Source organism: Cervus canadensis, chromosome 12 (genome assembly GCF_019320065.1).
Source record: "Cervus canadensis isolate Bull #8, Minnesota chromosome 12, ASM1932006v1, whole genome shotgun sequence".
In the NCBI taxonomy this organism is placed as follows: domain Eukaryota; kingdom Metazoa; phylum Chordata; class Mammalia; order Artiodactyla; family Cervidae; genus Cervus; species Cervus canadensis.
In genome coordinates, this window is record NC_057397.1 from 10170196 (window position 1) to 10188001 (window position 17806).

General features: G+C 62.2%; 2 protein-coding genes across 4 annotated transcripts; one reads left to right on the forward strand and one right to left on the reverse strand.

The window, feature by feature from the left end:
• Positions 1-20: 20 nt before the first annotated feature.
• OPLAH (5-oxoprolinase, ATP-hydrolysing) lies at positions 21-10036 on the reverse strand. 3 transcript variants are annotated; one of them, XM_043484237.1, is made up of 27 exons: positions 9743-10028; positions 9059-9282; positions 8796-8987; positions 8199-8298; positions 8000-8123; positions 7438-7633; positions 7191-7356; positions 6971-7109; positions 6811-6878; positions 6417-6682; positions 6217-6329; positions 5964-6134; positions 5690-5827; positions 5471-5609; positions 5229-5341; positions 4850-5001; positions 4127-4287; positions 3944-4045; positions 3699-3873; positions 2065-2249; positions 1802-1948; positions 1584-1718; positions 1270-1419; positions 1005-1162; positions 772-932; positions 492-589; positions 21-231 (listed from the first exon to the last, which is right to left on the reverse strand). In XM_043484237.1, the coding sequence occupies exons 1-27, from the start codon at positions 9966-9968 to the stop codon at positions 85-87; spliced, it is 4146 nt and encodes a 1381-aa protein (XP_043340172.1). In that variant the 5' UTR covers positions 9969-10028; the 3' UTR covers positions 21-84. The 3 variants fall into 3 exon arrangements, 1 of the variants encoding a protein (XP_043340172.1); XR_006272408.1 differs by lacking the exon at positions 21-231 and having other exon boundaries at positions 1254-1419; positions 9743-10034; XR_006272409.1 differs by lacking the exons at positions 21-231; positions 492-589; positions 772-932; positions 1005-1162 and having other exon boundaries at positions 1290-1419; positions 1497-1718; positions 9743-10036.
• On the forward strand, positions 9195-13871 carry LOC122451505. The gene is made up of 5 exons (XM_043484488.1): positions 9195-9295; positions 9457-9713; positions 10294-10372; positions 10977-11243; positions 12120-13871. The coding sequence occupies exons 1-5, from the start codon at positions 9195-9197 to the stop codon at positions 12265-12267; spliced, it is 852 nt and encodes a 283-aa protein (XP_043340423.1). The 3' UTR covers positions 12268-13871.
• Positions 13872-17806: the final 3935 nt, after the last annotated feature.

Below are 17806 nucleotides of genomic sequence, written 5' to 3' on the forward strand. Positions count from 1 at the left end.
ACGGACGAGGACACAGAACGTGAGCCCGGCCAGTCGCCAGGGGAAAAGGCGACTTCTGGGATCTTTATTGTGGGGGGCCCTCCTTCACACAGCCTCCTGGGCCCTGCGGTACTCATACACGCTGCCCCGCTCAGGGAAGACTAGGGGCTGCAACGCTGAACCTGGCAGCGGGGTGAGGTCCTCCGGGTCCCCATAGCCCCCACCGCCTGGTGTGTGGAGACAGAACACGTCCTGTGGAGCAGAGGGGCAGGATTAGCCTGGGCCTGGCACTGCCCTGCCTCCCGCTGCCAGCCCATCCCCACCGGGCAGCACATCCATATCGGTCAGCTTGGAACGCGGAGCCCAGGTCCTCGGCCCCCTATTCTTGCAGGAGTCAAATTAAACTGGGTCTCCGCTTATCTCCACAATTCCATTCATCCTCTGTGGGATGAGGGCCACTGGGGGTGGGGGGTGGGGAGTGGGGATGGGACAGGCCAGGCCGCAGTCCTTACCCCGGGGTACACGGGCACCGAGGTCTTCCCACCCAGGTTCACTGTCCGGCCGTCCTTCCGGATGAGTAGGTTTAGGCCCCGGGCACCGGGCTCACCCCCTGCAGGAAGAGGCAAGGTGGGAGTGGCCCAGGAGGCAAGGAAGTGAGAGACATGGGGTGGGGGGGAGAGGGGGGTGTTAGTGGGGAAATAGGATAGATAGGACAGGAGGTGGGTGGGAAACAGACCCCCTCCCCCTGGGCAACGGGGAGCTGGGGGGGAGGAGGGAGAGGGAACCACTTACCCATCAGGCCATATGGCTGGAAGGCGCGGCGCTCGGTCAGCACGGACAGCAGCGCCTCCTCGCGGAAAAGCAGCTCACGAATAATGCCATCGCCGCCCCGGAAGCGGCCGCGACCCCCGGACCCCAGTCTTAGCTCGAAGCGGCGCAGGATAACCGGGTACCTGCACGGTCCCGAGCTCAGCCCAGCCGGCCCCGCCCCCGCTGCCCAGCCCCTCCCCCACCCGCGCCGTCACCTGCTCTCCAGGATCTCGGGGTCGGTGATGCGCGTGTTGGTCATGTGGCTGTGCACGCCGCTGCGCCCGTGCCATCCCGGGCCCGCGCCCGCGCCGCCCGCCACCGTCTCGTAGTAGCCCATGTGGGCGTTGCCCAAGGTCACGTTGTTCATGCAGCCCTGGCAGGGGCAAGGGGTCGCTGTGCTGGCTGCGAGTGCAGCCCCTCCCTGCCGCCAGCAGCTCTTCGCCGCCTCGGGCCGCAGAGCGTACCCTGGGCCCACCGCACCTGGGAGGCGGCGCAGGCCCCGAAGGCTCCCAGGATGACGTCCACCACGCGCTGCGACGTGAGCACGTTGCCGCCCACCACGGCCGCGTCGGGGGAAGGGTCTAGGATGGAGCCTTTAGGAATCACCACGTGCACAGGCGCCAGGCAGCCCTGGGGGCAGAGGGCGGCTCTCAACAATCGAGGGGGTGGAGGGAGGTACACCACCTGCTCCCTAGGATCAGGCCAACCTTGGGCTGACTTCGCCCGGGCTCACTGAGGGTGACGCGGGCTTGGGGTGGAGCCGCTGTCCCTGCACACAGCACAGCTCAGCGCACCTGGTTGAGTGGAATGTCGCGGCCGACCAGACAGCGAAGACAATAGATGAGCGCAGACAGCGTGATGGCCCGCGGCGCGTTGAGGTTGCCGAACACCTCCGGCCCTGAACCGCTGAAATCAAACACTGCGCTACCCTGCCCACGAGAGTGGGGGAGAGGTCACCAGCCCGGCGGGCATTCCCATGATGCCCCAGGTGGCACCCCCTCCCAAGACTGACCTGACTCAGGTTGATCTGCACTCGGAGTCGGATGGGGGAGCCATCGTCCATGTGGTCCTCTGCAGACACCTCCAGGGGCAGGCCCCGGGCCTGCCGGGCAGTTCCAAAGGCCCGAAGCATGTCCCTCACAGCGAGCTCCGCGTTTGCCTGGTGGGGAGTTCAGCATCAGCCATGCCCCTTCCAGGTGGGCCAGGTGCCCCCTCCTCCTCTGCCCACCTGCCTGGGGGCGAGCACAGAGCTGCCCGCGCTGCTGCCCGGCACACCTGAATGTGGCCCATGTAGGCCTGCACCACATCCAGGCCGTACTGCCCGATGAGCTCGCCCACCAGCTGGATGCCCTTCTGGTTGGCCGCCACCTGGGCGCGCAGATCCGACAGGTTGTCGTGCAGGTTCCGTGTCCCGCTGCAGCCCGGAATCTTGCCTGGCGCCCGCAGGGCTTCAGTCACCGCTAAATGGATGGGACCGCCACTGAGCCACCCGAGAGTCCCAGAGCTGCCTGGTGCCCTGCTCCTCTGCTGGGGCACTGAAGGCTCCACATGTTGGCCCGTCACTGGCTCCCTACTACTCTGCTGACTCTTCCCCCAAAGACTGAACCTTCTCCTCACACCCCAGTCCCCCAGGGCACCGTAGGATGGACTGGTAGCTTTGCTGTGACCACACATGGACTGGAGGTAGGGGCAGGGGGCAGGTTACCCGAGCAAACTCTCCCCCCACCTCCATTCCTCCTGCCCTACCTCCCCCACTGGTCCACTCTCCAGCCTTTTCTAGGCCTCCCGTAAAAAGGAAAATCCACTTCCCTTACTTAACCCTCCCACCCAGGGCCCACCACTCACAGCCACGGCCAATCACTTCAAAAGAGCATCAGCATGGCTGTCTGTCCCCCGACCCCTGGCCCCAGCAGACCTGGACAAAGCCTCCACCCACGGCAAGCAGTGCAGGTTCGACCCCAAGGACTACTCCATGCCTCAGGAAAGAGCCTCTCCTGAGTCTGGGTCAGGGTCCTCTCTGAGGTTCCCTGGCCACCGGGTCCTCTGCCTGCTCATGTCCCTCAGGGGTCCCTGCCTTCTTCCCCCACCCCACACTGAGCAAGGCAGCAGCCAGGCCTTGGCCCCTTTATCTGTGTCCACACACCCACAGCAGCGCATGGTCCGGTCACCCATCACCTGTTCTCACTCTGAGATGCCCCCAGGGCTCTCGCCCCTGGCAGCCTCACACAGGCTGTCCTGCCCCCAGGTCCCACCAAAGCTGCTGCCCCACCTCCTCAGCAACCACAGAGCCAGAACCTCCATCCTACAGCTGTCCAAACTTCATTCCCTCCCCCATGCCCAAATCCCACCAGACCCCAACCCTGACCTTCAAGCCACCTTGACTCTTGTCCCTAGCTTGAGGCTCAGCATCCCCCAGGGCAAGTAGAGCCCTCACTGCCCACCCCCCGCCCACCCCGCCCCACGCCTGGCCTGCAGGCCATCCTCGGACCCTCCATGTACTGCATGTCTGCCGGGGCTCGCCCGGTGCACCAGCAGACCAGCTCAGGTTGAAGCCCTTTACAGCTGCCCCGCCACCCACTGCCCTGACCCAGGCCCAGGGAAGCTCTCCAGGAGCCTGCCCCCCAGATCCAATGCAAACCAATGCATGAATTATAAACAGAAGCAGCTGCCCACCTTGAAGCAGGCTTCTCCCTCTCCTGCACCCTTGAGTGTCCTGGCCAACTCCCCACCCCCAAACCACTGAGGCCTTCCTGGGCCCAGGCACAACTTAGCCCAGTGCCTCCGATTATCTGTGAGAGATACTGTGCAACCACTCTTGGGGGTCACCGCCTGGCTCCCCCAGCCTGGAGGCCGGCCTGGGGGGAGGGTGGGCAGGAGGCAGCCAGGTGTGCCAGCCCAGTGCCACTCACCCTCTTCCTGGAAGACTCCCCCCTGCACAAGTTTGAAGGACAGGAAGACTGCGCCCTCCTGCTGCAGGCTGGTGGAGTGGGGGGGCATGGAGCCTGGTGTGATGCCCCCAATGTCCGCATGGTGCCCGCGGCTGGCCACATAGAACACAGGCCGCGTCTGACCCGGCCAAAACACCTAGGGGTGAGACCAACGGTCAGCGGCACTGATGGCCCTCCTCCACGGGTCCCTGGGCAGTGCACCTCACCGGTGTGATGACAGTCAGGTCTGGCAGGTGGCTGCCTCCCGCACTGGGGTGGTTGCTCAGCAGCACATCACCGGGGTGGAGGTCAGCCCCCAACTGCTGGATCTGAAGCCAGGAGACAGGTGCAGAGTGGGGAGGGGGCAGGGCTGAGGGGCAGGGGGGGTCAGGGGAAGGGGCCCGCCGAACCTGGAACTGCACCGTCTCCTGCATGGCACCCAGGTGCACAGGGATGTGAGGGGCATTGGAGACCAGCCCCCCGTCAGGCCCAAAGAGGGCGCAGGAGAAGTCCAGACGCTCCTTGATGTTGGTAGAGATGGCCGTGCGCTGCAGGATGCGGCCCATCTGCTCTGGGGGCACAGAGTGACCAGATGCCCGCTGGCCCCATGCCACCCACAGCCTGGCCTGGGTACAGAGGGGCAGGGCCCACCATCTTCAAGGCCGCTGAGTCCTAGACCCAGGACCCGAAGGGGGTGACGGTCGACCTAGACACGTGAGGACATGGCCAGACATCTTGCACGTGCCAAGGGCAGCCCTTCCCTCCTCAGCTCTGCCCAGTGCCCCCATCAACTCCACGCCCTGCCTCCTGCAATGAGAACCCAATGTTGGTGGCCCCAGCAGGCACCTAGCCTGACTCTAAGCCTGGGTTCCCTGTGCAGAGCCCAGTTCACACTGTGCTGGGAGGGGAAAAGCTCCCCCCTGCCCCAGACCTGCTGGTGCAGCAAGTCCATCCCAGGGCCGGGGCCACACTGCCTGCCCCACGGCTCAGAGGCTCCGCTTCTGCCCTTCCCCCAATTGCACTTTCTCCCTGCACACCCCTGCCAGGGACCCCAGCGCACACCGCCTGGCGTGCAGACCCCCACCCTGCACTGCAGGGAGCAGGCGGGGGAGCAGGACTATGCAGCCACTCACCAGCGATGCTCATGAAGCGGTGGGAGAAGATGGACAGGTGAATGGGGTCAAGCTGCGCACCCACCATGCTGGCCGTCTCGGCCCCCACGGAGATGCGGATGTCCCCAGTCTCAGTCACCTCTGCCTGGCAGCCTGGCTCCACCAGGATGGTACTGGGGGCAAGGGAGCAGAGGGGCTGGAGGAGCCAGGCCAGACTCCCCCCAACCAGGTACCCCACATGCCCAGGCCAAGGAACATCCCAACCATGAAGGGACCCCAGAGTCCTCCAGACTCCTGCAGCTGGAGCCAGAGAACCGCCCCCCACCACCACTGCCAGAGCCCCACAGTTCACCATGGGCCTCACCCCACACACCCCCACCCTGGCCAGGCCTCAGCCCACCTGTTGCTGTCAATGATGAGGCAGGGCCCCTGAAGTTTGTGCCCACAGCCCAGCTCTCCCAACAGGTACACGGGGGTCTCCTGGTAGCCCCCCTCAAAGTAGCACTGGGTCATCTGAGGAGGGTGTGGAGTGAGTAGGGTTCCAGGCCCAGAGCTCTCCCTGCGTATCCCCCTCCACACCTGTCCTAGCGTCCCCGTAGCTGTGGGTGGATGGGTGGGTGGGCACAGGCGGGATTGACCAACCTTATCTACCCGGGGAGGCCCACTATGGGCTTTTGGGACATCCTCGAGGCGAAGGCCGCTGCTGCCGGTGCCCCTGACCCGCACGTCGTCCACCACCACTGGCCGCTCAGGAATAATGAAGCCAAACTCCCTCATGTACCTGCATCCCGAGGGGGCTGTCAGGAGCGGCAGCCAGGCCAGCCTGCGCACCCGGGCTCCTAGGAGGCAGAGGTCACATACCTCTCCACAAAGGCCGCCCCAAAGTCACCCGCTCGGGGCGAGCGGGCAGTGGCCGGGTGCTGGTGGGCAGACACCATCAGGGCGCAGTCTGTGCCCTGGTAGCGCAGGTGCAGGAAGCTCTCGGTGCTGATCTGGGACCTGCGATGGTGGCAGGCGGGGTGCTCGGACCGGGGGCCGGGCGGGGGCGCCTCCTGCAGTTCTCAGAGCCTGGCCCTCCCCGACTGCCACTGACATGACCCCAAGTGAGGTGGCCTAACAGCCCCCAGAGCCCCACCTGGGGAAGCCCTGGGCCCGAAGGGCCTCCACACACTGCTCCTCCAGGCGGCCCAGTCTCTGGTCCAGCTGAGCAAAGGTCTCGGGAGCGTAGGGCAGGGAGCAGGGCTCCTGCGCCTCGTGTACCACGTCGGCCAGGGCCAGGCCCAGTGCAGACAGCAGTCCACTGTGCCTGCGGGACAAGGACAGCAGAGCAGGTGGGTACAGTGTTTCCCAGAGTGGGCCCCAGACCCCCGAGCTACACCCAGACACACCTGTGAATGTGCACAGTGTCCATGCCCAGGGCCCGGGCGATGGCACAAGCATGCTGCCCACCAGCTCCCCCAAAGCAGGCCAGCACATGGGCCGAGGGGTCATGGCCTCGTGCCTGGGGAACCAGAAGGGGATCAGTGGGCCCCCCTACCCACCTGGCCCCCCCACGCCCCCCCATAGGCAAGGGCAGTGGTGGGCATACCTGCGTGAGCGCACGGATGGGCCGACACATGGCCTCGTTGGCCACACGCACAAACCCCATGGCCACCTCCTCCAGGCTCAGCGGGGAGGACGGGCAAGGCCCATTGGTCAGGAAGCTGTTGACCTCCGTGGCCACAGCCTCCAGGGCCTTTCGGGACGCCTCCGGGGACAGTGGTTGGTCCTCTCCCGGCCCAAAAATGCAGGGGAAGGAGGCAGGCAGCAGGCGACCCAGGACCAGATTAGCATCAGTCACTGTCACGGGGCCCCCTGGGAGGTGTGCACAGTGTGGGGGCTGGGGGCTGTAGGTGGGCGCCAGGAGTGTCCAGTGGGGGTGGGGCTGGGGGAGGGGCTGGGCTGTGCGGGAAGGGTCTCACGGAGAGCATGCGGGCGCTTACCTTTTCGGTAGCAGGCAGGGCCGGGGTGGGCTCCCGCAGACTCTGGCCCCACCACGAAGAGGCCCGACCTTTGGAGAGGGGACTGGCGTTGGAGGTGGGTTGGGAGGCGGGTTAGGAGGTGGGGCTGGGGGTCCCCGCACAGGTGCGGGATGATGCTGACCTGAAGAAGAGGCGGGAGCCCCCACCCGCTGCCACCGTGTTGATATCCAGCTGGGGGGCCTGGAGAGTGACACCAGCTGTGCTGGCCTCGAAAACGTGCTCAAACTCGCCAGCGTAGCGGCTCACGTCGGTAGACGTGCCTGGCGGGTGGGGACACGGAGACCCAGATGCTGCCCAGCCCGGCGACTGAGGCCCCGGACCCCGCCCTCGGGCCCTCATACCTCCCATGTCAAAGCCGATGACAGGCTGGCCGCCCTCCACCCGGAAGGTGGTGGCTGAGTAACCAACCACGCCCCCAGCAGGGCCGGAGAGCACTGCGCGGGAGCCGCTGAAGGAGTCCATGGGCGCCAGCCCACCGTCCGAGCGCATGAACAGCACCTGCACTTCCTGTGGGCGGGCGGGCGGTGAGGGGCGGGGCGGGGCGGGGCGGGCGGTGAGGGGCGGGGCGGGCCGGGGCGGTGGTCCCACCTTGAGCTGACCCTGGAAGCCACGGCGGAAGCCCTGCACGTAGCGCTGGATGGTGGGCGTGAGGTAGGCGTCGGCGCAGGCCGTGTGCCCCCGAGGCACTATGCGCACCATGGGCATGGCCTCCGAGGACAGCGACACGTGCGCGAAGCCCAGCTCCCGCGCCAGCGCGCCCACCTGCTGCTCGTGCTGGGCCCACCTAGGAGGGCCGAGCGCCACTGAGACCCGCGCCCCGGGCGCAGCGTCCCCACCCGGCGGCCCGCGCCCCGCGCTCCCGCCCCCCGCTCCGCCCGCCGGCCCGCGCCCCGCGTCCCCGTCCGCCGCTCCGCCCGCCGGCCTGCGCCCGCGCCCTGCGCCCCGTGTCCCCGGCCGGTCCGCGCCCCGCGCCCCGCGTCCCCATCCGCCGCTCCGCCCGCCCGCCCGCGTCCCCGCGCCCCGCGTCCCCGCGCCCCGCGCCCCCGCCCGCCGGTCCGCGCCCGCGTCCCCGCCTCCCGCTCCGCCGGCGCCCGCACGCCGTCCCGCCCCCCGCCCCGCCCCGCGTCCCCGTACCCCACAGCCCACTCACGTGTACGAGTGCATGAGCACCACGGCCAGGCTGCGGATGCCCCGGGACAGGAGCCCTTCCAGCTTCCCTCGCAGGCCCCCCAGGTCCACAGGCTGCTGCACTTCCAGCAGGTCCCCTGTGCAGCCTGCGGGAAAGCCACGGGGCCGAGGTCAAAGGCTGTTGGGGCCTGCTGCCCCGCCCCCAGCACTCGGCGCTGTACCTTTCACGGGTGTCCCAGCACCCGGCTCCCCTCGATAGAGCACCACCCGCTCGTCCACTTCCAGCACCTCCTCGTACAGCGTCTCGGGCATGGGCACGGCCTGAGGGCGGGCAGAGGCTCAGAGGCGGCCCAGGCCTGAGGGTCCTTGCTGGGGTCCTGGGTGGATGAGGCGATGCAGGCGAGGGGATGTGTCCCAGCGGGCCAGTCCACAGCCCCAGGAAACACAGTCAGGCGGGATGGTCCCAGAAGACAGTCAGACTGGTTGGCCCCAGGAAGGCCCACCCCGGGTGGCTCTCTGCCCCCAGGCATCTGAGTGCTGCCAGCTGTCCGCCCTCACGGAGCTGCTCCATCCCAGATCCCCACAGAGGAGTGAGGGTCAGTGAGGACGGTGCAGGGCGGAGGACAGGCCCAAGACAACACGTGGCCACTCAGGGCCGGGGGGACGCAGCATCCCACCACGAGTGCCCAGAAAACTGCTATCAGCTGTGGCCTTGGGCTGTACTGACCCTTCCAAGGACTGCCCTCCTTGAGGGGCCCGAGCGCCCCAGGGAAAAAGTGCTCTGCAGAGTCAGCCACCGCTGGCGTGGATGAGCTCACCAGGTCAAAGAGGTCCGAGCGGGCCTGGGTGCCCACGTGCAGCAGGTCTCGGAAGCCGCGGGTCACCAGCAGTGCTACCCGCTCTCCCCGCCGTTCCAGCAGCGCATTGGTCGCCACCGTGGTGCCCATGCGGATGCTGGCGATGCGACTGGTGTCCAGCGGCCGGTCCCGCGGCAGCAGCACGCCCCCCTCCTGGAACCACGTGGTCAGCCTTCAGGCCTCTGGCCGCGACACCCCTCCACCCGCCACCCTGCCCTGCCCACCTGCTCCAGGATGCGGCGGATGCCCTCAGTGGGGGCGTCCGCATAGTTGGCAGGGTCTTCCGAAAGCAGCTTTAGGACCCTCACATGCCCCCCTGGGCACTGGGCAAAGACATCTGTGAAGGTGCCTCCTCGGTCGATGGCAAAATGGAAGCGCCCCTCCGGGCCACCCATGGTGATGGGGCTGGAGTCCGGCAGCGACTCCTCAGCCGGCAGTCCTGGGAGAACTGGCCAGAGGCAGTGGGTCAGCAGAGCGGGGCTGGGGGTCATCCACAGGCGGGGAGCCCTGAACAGAGCTGGGATAGGGAGAGGAAGGGATTCCAGGCCCAGAAGGGGCCCGGGGTGGAGCCAGAGCTGGGCAAGTCCGGCTGGGCCTAATGCCCCCTGTGCCCACTCCCCAGTTCCAGTGCCCAGGGCCTCCTGGGGCAGGACTTTCCGAGGAGGAGGTGCAGCGGGAGCCCTTGGGCTGGGGTTTCTGGACCCTTTAAGCAGGAAGAGGCACGTGCGTTGGGGGCAGGTGAGAGAAGGCACACTGCCCGAAGGCTCGACCTTGGAGCAAGAGGGGACGGGAACCGGGCGGAGCCTGCGCAGACGGCCGGTCGGGGCGGGGGCCGGGAGGCGAGGAGGAGCGCGCGGCGGGGACGATCGGGGGCAAGGGGTGCGGAGAGGAGCGGGGAGGGTCCCCACCTGGCCTGTCGGCTCCGGGTCGCTCGCCGTCCGTTCGGCAGCCTGCCCGCGCCCGCCCCCTGCCCGGAAGTGGGACCCGCCCCCCGCATGACCGGTCCCAGCGCTCGGGGCTCTCCGGTTGCGTCAGGATCGGGCGGCCGGGAGCCGTCCCCTCCCTCGGCCGCGAGCCATCCCGAGTACGGCGGGGCGGGGCCGAGCTGGGCGGGAGGGCGGCGGGCGTCTCCATGCCGATCCCCGCGGAGGCGGCGCTGTGCCGGCGCGGCCCCACCCCGCGTCCCGGCCCGCGGGCACCTGGGCTCGGCGCACCCCCCCCACCCCCCCCACCCCCCCCACCCCCCCCCCGGCCCGGAGCTCACTGGGCGTGGACGCCCCAGGAAGCCTCTTTCAGGCGCCCCGGGAGAGGGTAGCAGGCTGCCCAGACGAGCTCGGACTGCGCCCCACCGCACCGCGGTTGCGGGGGCAGGGGAGCCAGGGAGCGACGCGGGAGGCTGGAATTGAGGGCCCCGGCAGCCAGGGACTCGAGCCCTGGAGAAAGCCTTCACTCCCCACAGGCGCTGTGGGCAGGGGGCCCTCCACACCGCCCTCCCTGGCCGACCCTGCGGCACTCCTGCTGATGTCACCAAACAGCAGGTCAGTCCCGTGACCACGGGGGGATGGCTGCCCCTCCCCGGCGTGTTCCCCTGTGGACTGAAAGCTGCGTGGGTGCCTGCCCAGGTCTGAGGTGGGCTCAAGCTGTGAAGGACTCTAGAAAAAGAACGGTGGGGGATAGGGGGCTTCCCAAGAGCAGCAGCAGGTGAAGGGGGCCCCCTTACCTCAGGGACCAGGCAGACAGGGGGCCAGACAGGTAGCAACATAGTCCATGCCCTGGTCCCCGTCCCACCCCCGGCTTTGCCCTCTCTTGACCCTTGCTGGCCCTTGAAGCTGGTCCCAGGAGGAGAGAGGGAAGTGGGTTGCTTTAAGGGCGCAGGCTCCGGGCTGCACCCTGGCTGCGGCGGGGCTCCCCACTGACCTGTGGCCTCTGGCCTTCTCAGTGTCCCCCGTATGTTGGGGGGTTGAAGGGCAGCCACATGGCTCCCTCCCTTTGGTCCGCCTCTGCTGCACCCCTGAAAGAGCCCCCACTCCAGCCCCCCCTTCCTCCGCAGCCCCTGTCAGCATCTGGCAGGACACGGCCCAGGGGCGCAAGGGGCCCCCACTTTGCTACACAGCTGAATTGGTTGAGCCTGCGCCCCCACAGAGTCCCCGGCCCGGGGCCCACCTCTCTCCACATCCTTGAACTTGATGGTTCTGCGCCGGGGCAGCCGGGGGCCGGTGGCCACCTCAGCCAGAAGCGCGGGGCCACAGAAGTTCAGGCTGCTGCCCCGGTTCCTGAGCACCAGCTTCAGCTCCTGGTTCTCCTGGATGAGCTGCACCAGCCGCCGCAACTCCTCGTTCTCCTGTGCCAGCCGTTGGATCTCCTGCCGCAGGCCCTCGTAGCTGCTGAGGAGGGACATGCCCGGCAGCGGTGGGCAGCAGCTGCCGGCGGCTGGCAGGCTGGCCAGGGGGCAGCAGACCCCACCATTGTGAGGTCAGCGGCTCCCCAGCCCCCACCGCAGCCACATTCCGGGGCTTCAGAGCCAGCACCCAGCAGTTCCGAGCACCCTGAACAGGGCACCCCCCAACCTCTGGCCTCTGGCTGAGTAGAGGAGCCCAGATCTGCCCCAGACTTAGGAGTCCCTCCCGGAAGCCCCTCCTGGTGGATAGAAGGTTCTGGGTCCCAGCCTAGCATGGTGGTGTTGCAGGACAGGAGCTGAAGGATTCAGGCGTCCCTCCTCCCCACTGGCCACCAGCTGCTCATGCCAGGCTGTGGGGCTGGGTCTCTGGGCACAGTCCCAGAGGCGGTGGTGGCCAGCACATCATCTGAAGGGGGCAGGAAGGTGGACATTTGAGCTGCCCTGAGGGAGGGGGTGTGTCTGGCCCAGCGGCAGCAGGAGCTGGACCGACGTCAGACACTCTGGCGGGTCAGAGTTTGGGGGTGCGTGATAAGCCCGCGAGCACCTTAGGGTAAGCACAGGAGGTCCTCCCGTGCGGGTGGCAGGGAGAGTCATTGTCCTGTGAAGGACAGGCACCCCAGATGAGGCACCATGTTCAGGGCCACAACCTCAGGGAACAGGGTGGGGCAGGCAGCAGAGAAGCCCCAGCAGACAAGGACGGCAGGTCTTGAGGGCAGGGGAGCCCCCACAAAGGCAACAACTGGGTTTGTACTGAGAACATATGAAGGCCTTCCTTCCTTCTCCCCATGTGTTTTCTAACAGGATGGTTCTGTGTAGTTGCCATTATTTTGAGTCATTTCTTCCATTATGATCATGATTTATTTCATGTCATTTTTTCCTTTTTGCAGGCCTGCTCACTGCAGTTTCCACTTGTTAGCCAGTAGGGCAGAGGAACCTGGGAAAGATGAGATGAGAAGACAAGGCCTTCCCCTCAACACCCAGCCATGGGTCCGGGGGTCACTCTGGGCAGGGCAGGCTCCCACTGGCCGAGGGTGAGATGCCAGGCAGAAGGACTAGCAGCTCCACAGCACGGCGGAGCAGGCAGACTCTCCTGGACACCGAGCGTGGAGTCGAGGAGGACAGTGGAGGTCTCAGTGAGGAGAAGTTATCTAAGAGTTCAGACACGTTACCAGAAACGTGAAGGCTTAAAACAGCAGCTCTTCCAGCCCTAAAGGCCAGAAGTACAAACTGAGTCCTATGGGCTAAAAGAACAGACAGTTCCTTCCGGAGGGTCCTGGGGAGTTTGTTCCTTGCTGTGGCCAGTGGCCAGCACTCCCTGGCTTGAGGCCGCCTCACTCCACAACTCTGCCGCCAAGGTCACCTCTCCTGCTCTTCTGCACCCAAATACCCCTTTGCTGCTACCTTGAAAGGACCCTCATGTTTCCATAGGGGCCCCCTGGATACTCCAGCACATGCGCTCCTTCTCAAAACCCTTAGCTTAATCATATCTGCAGAGTTCCTTCTGCCACAGAAGGTGACATTCATGCTCTCCGGGAATCAGGACCCAGCTATCTCTGGGGGTATTTTTCAGCCTATTATGCCGGCTGAACGTGGGGCAGACTTGAAAGTGTTCCCCAGGTGCACCCTGATTCATCAGCAAAGGACAGCTCACCACTGGCTCAGGAACTGAAGCACAACCTTTGCCCAGTTGGTGGCTGAACGCTCCGCTGACTCAGATTTGACTTCTCAGCAGCCGGGCTTGACTGTAAGAAGGGGGAGGTGGGGGGCTGAGTAGTGACGTCAGAAGTTGCGCACCATGGAGGAACAGACTCCACAGAACCGCTCCCAACGAGCCCCAGAACTAATGAACTAATAGCAACAGCAACAAGGGCAAGTAGGAGCCCGCTGGTCACAGCCCAGAGTTTCTGAAACACATCAATAACTCTGCCAACTGGCCGCTGACCCCTCTTAGGATGGGCCACCACTGAGATGCATCCGTGCTGTCCAGGGGGTCTGGGGCAAGGGCCAGGTTCACTGTGAAGTCACGAGGCTCAGGATCCCTCCAGGTCAGGGCCTCAGCAGAGTGTTCACAGGATTGCACACTGTAAAATTTCCAAAAGCATGTCATCACAGTGAGGTTAATTCTGTCTCTTCCCACTGCACCCGGCATTGTGTCATTTCTTCCCCTGCTGTTGGGGACAGGTGGGGGCATGGTGGGCTCTGCTCAGGCAGGCTAAGGTGGGAGCAGCCGCTCCCTTGTGTCGTTAGGGATCGCTGTTGTTATGGTACAGAAGTGGCTCCCAGGAACACAGCCGCCCCTCTGAGCTGTGCATCACCAACATCCGGCTAATGGAGTTGGCTAATGTCTTCAACTCAAAAAACATCTAAAATGTGGTAAACAGGCCATAAGGCCCTGAAATCTTAGGGCTCATATGTAAAAGAAATCTGATAGAGGTTTTCTCAAATTTAACAATTCTGAGAATGTACACAATGTTGATAAAGGTAATATTAGATAATATTAGATAAAGCTACCATCTGGTAGCTCAGATGGTAAAGAATCTGCCTGCAACGCAGGAGACCAGGATTCGATCCTTGGGTCGGGAAGATCCCTTGGAGAAGGGAAAGGCTACTCACTCCAGTATTCTAGCCTGGAGAATTCCATGGGGTCACAAAGAGTCTAACACAACTGAACAACTTTCACTTTCTTGTATTCTTGCCTGGAGAATTTCATGGGCAGAGGAGCCTTGCAGGCTACAGCCCATGGGCTTGCAGAGTTGGACGCGACTAGGCAACTAACAAACACAGCTAAAGGGAGATGATTGGATGGCATCATCGACTCAATGGACATGCGTCTGAGCAAATTCCAGGAGATGGTGAAGGACAGGGAAGCCTGGCCTGCTGCAGTCCATGAGGTTGCAAAGAGTTGGACATGACTTAGTGACTGAACAAGCTAAAGGGGCTGTTACCTGAAAACAACTTTACTCCTAAGCTAGTTATAAAAATAATCTTTGATTAAACATGTTAGAGGGGAGACTAAACTATCCTCTCTCTATATATAGAAGGGGACATCATGAAAGTGTCACCATCTTAAAGAGGTCATCAGATTTTGCATCCAAAAAGTACAGGGGAAACGTTAGAGAAATATATCAGGAAGTTAATTCAGGACAGTATGTTTGTTTTTTGTGTTTTCTGATGTTTGTGATATCGGTCAACTTTAAAAATTTGTGTTGAGACCTCCTTGGTGGTTCAGTCAGTGGTTAAGAATCCGCCTTCCGAAAAAAAAAAAAAGAATCCACCTTCCAATGCAAGGGAGGCAGGTTGAATTCCTGGTTGGGGAACTAAGGTGCCACGTGCTGCAGGGCAACTAAGCCCTCATGCTGCAAAGACCCAGTGCAGCCAAAAAAATAGTGTTTTGTGTTGGTACTTCTTTTCTCACTCTATTCCCTTAATTTTGGATATATGATCTTGTCCTCCTCCTTAAAAAGGGCCCTGAGATGGCTCTCCTTCAGAAGACAGTTGCAAAGTTGCTGTGTCTGGGAACCTAGGTTTCAGGAGGGCTCCTGCCATTCCCCAGTGAGAGGGGCTCAAATCTTAACTCTTTGTACAAACAAAAATGTGCTTTATACTGAACCCCTGCTTTTCTCCTAGGAGTCCAGGTACATACCAGGCAGAGGGTGCCTATGGCTGTGACCAGCCCCTATGAACGCCCTGAGCCCTGGTCTCCCGTGAGCTTCTCTGGTGGCCAGCATGTCACGCACCATGCGGCAATTTGTTGCTGGGGGGATGGAGAGCGTCCCCTGAGATTTCTCGGGGAGAGGACTCTGGAAGGAGGCACCTGGTTTCCTCTGACTTTGCCCCAACAGGCTTTTCCCTTTGATTTTCATTAACATCCTTTCCCTTGAATCCTGGTCATGAGTACAATTCTGTGTGCTGAATTCTGTGAGTTCTAGTAAATAACTGAATCCAGGGCCAGGGCTGCTCTTGGGGATCCTCAACACGGCTCGCAAATCTGTATAAGCTTTATACGCCTCAAGCCTGAATCCACCCGGGTGTGTACGCTGTGACTAGAACACAAAGGCCAGAGAACCAAGGAGTTCTCATTCCTGAGTTGCCGGTACCTTAAATCAGAGGTGCTACTCGGGGCGGGGGAGGACACTTCCACGAGGGGCACAGTAAGGTGTGCACTGATGTGAAAAGAACAGCCACCCCCAGTCACTTTGGGCTCCTTAGGCCCAGAACCAACATTACTCTGATTATCCTGAGCTGCTAGGGCCAACCATGCAACAGGCGGGGCACCCAGGGGCTTCCACTTGCGTCAATGGACTACAGCAATCTTGACCTACCCTAGTAAAAATAGAAACAGGAAGTGTCCACAGTGCTGAGAATAAGACCTGTGTGACTCCACCGGTAACCTGCTCAGTCCAGCTGAAGAGCCGAGGTGAGGGCACTGAGCCAAACAGAGGATGACAGCCATGGACCAGGAGCAGTGACAAAACCTCGTGCGGCAGTATTCCAGACCACCTTGGAGGGGTCACTATGCTTGAGACCTAGGCCCAAGCCCACCACAGCATGTCTGTTCCACCTGCTCTTCCCACAGCTTGACACTGAACTGCTCCTATGGGTGGGGAGGGGGAACCATGTCACCTCCCGTTGAACCTGGCAGACCTTTGTGACTGCCTTGACCCAGAGTCCGGCAAGAGTGACACTACCTGACTTCCGGAGGCTAGGTCTTAGAACGCCATGAATACCCACTTTGTCTTGGGAGGCCGCCTTGGTGCCATGCTTGCGGAAGCCCAGGCTGGATGAAGAGAACACATGAAGGTGTGCTGTCTCTCACAGCCCCAGTTGAGTCCTGCCCAACAGCCAGCACCTGCCACCAAAGACATGAGGGAGGAAGGCTTCATGACAATGCTGGTCACCATCTGCAGTGACCACAGACAGGAAAGCCCCAAGTGCACACCACCCTCAGCCCCTGTGAATGTCGCCTCCCTGTGGTCATTGTCACAGCCCTGCCGATTTATCCTTCCACGTTCAAACCTGAAGCATGGAATCTGGTTTCTAAGCACTGAAGAGGAGCTGAATAATGCCCTAAGTTTAGTCCTAAGTTGTGTCTGATTCTTACAACCCCATGGGCCATAGCCCACCAGTGTCCTCTGTCCATAAGATTCTCCAAGCAAGAAGACTGGAGTGGGTTGCCATTTCCTTCTCCAGAGGATCTTCCCAACCCAGGGATCAAACCCAGGTCTCCTGCACTGCAGGCAGATTCTTTACCAGCTGAGCCACCAGAGAAGCCCGAATAATACAGATGAGGAGGGGAATGAGCTCCCTGATGGTGACCTTGACCACCAAGCAAGAGGTACCTGGAAACAGGAGGCAGCTGTGGAGGAAAACATCTCATCCCTCCTCCTGTGAGCCCCTCTGCAGTTCCAGGGCACTTGACTGACACAAGACGCTGGAATACATCAGGCCAGGAAATGCAAGAGGAATGGCAGTAACCCTCTGAAGGGGGAAAGATTATGTAAACTTCTAACACTTATTCCACGTGGGAGAGGAGGGAGGATGTAACTCCCACACAGCCTTCACTCAGTAAGTCACTGCACTCGGGCTCCATCCCCCAGACCCCAGGACACACATCCACTGCCCACAGTGGGGTGATTGCTGGGTACATTCTACTTATTACTTGATACCCGTATCAAGCAAAAAATTAAAGAGTTCCACAGGATTACTTGGACAGATTTGATAAAATATTGAGTTAAATGCAGAAGTGTATGAAACAATCCCATTTTAAAAAATAACAGAGTTCCAAAGGCCACTATATGACTGTACATGTACAACTGCATATACATGAATCTGTGTGTGACACATGTATTTACGGATGTATTTATTGGATGTAGTTGTGAGTGTCGAGAAAAACATGGAACCATTTTTTAAGCTACAGTAGATAGGGGGATGCGTGCAGAGAAACAATGCACATGGAAAACTGAAACTAAAAAATCTAATCTAAAAAAATATGACCATGTGTATGTACAACATAAATATGTCTGCTTTTTAAACGGACAAATGTTAAAACTAAACGGTTAAAAAAAAAAAAAAAACCAAGAGAACAGAGCGTGTCTCAGCTCGGGAGAACGCCTGCATTTATGACCGCGGAAGAACTTAAGATCAGCAGTGGCGGCTGTCGCCCGCGAACCTCGAGGGAGATGCCAAGCGTCAGGCATAAGTAAAGGCGCGCCAACGGCTCGGAGCTCGGGGCTCAGTGGAGAGGCAGAGGGAGAAGCGGCGGCGCGGCGGGAGCCCCGCCACTCCGGGTCCCGGCACTGGCCCGGGCCGGCGGCGACCAAGGCGGCGTGGGGCGGGCAGGCCCGGATGGTAGAGGGAGCCGCCCCCACAACCAAGCCGGGAATAAACGACACGGTGACTCCACGTCCAGCATGCCTCCAGCCCTCCAGCCACGAGCCCATTTCCGAAAGGCCGCGTGTGCCTCCGCGAACCCCACAACCATAGTTCCGCAAGGACCGGAAATGAGGTGTAGTGTCCTCGGGAACTCTGGGAGACTCGCAGGGCTCCGGAACCGGAAGTTTGGGTCGGTGCCCCG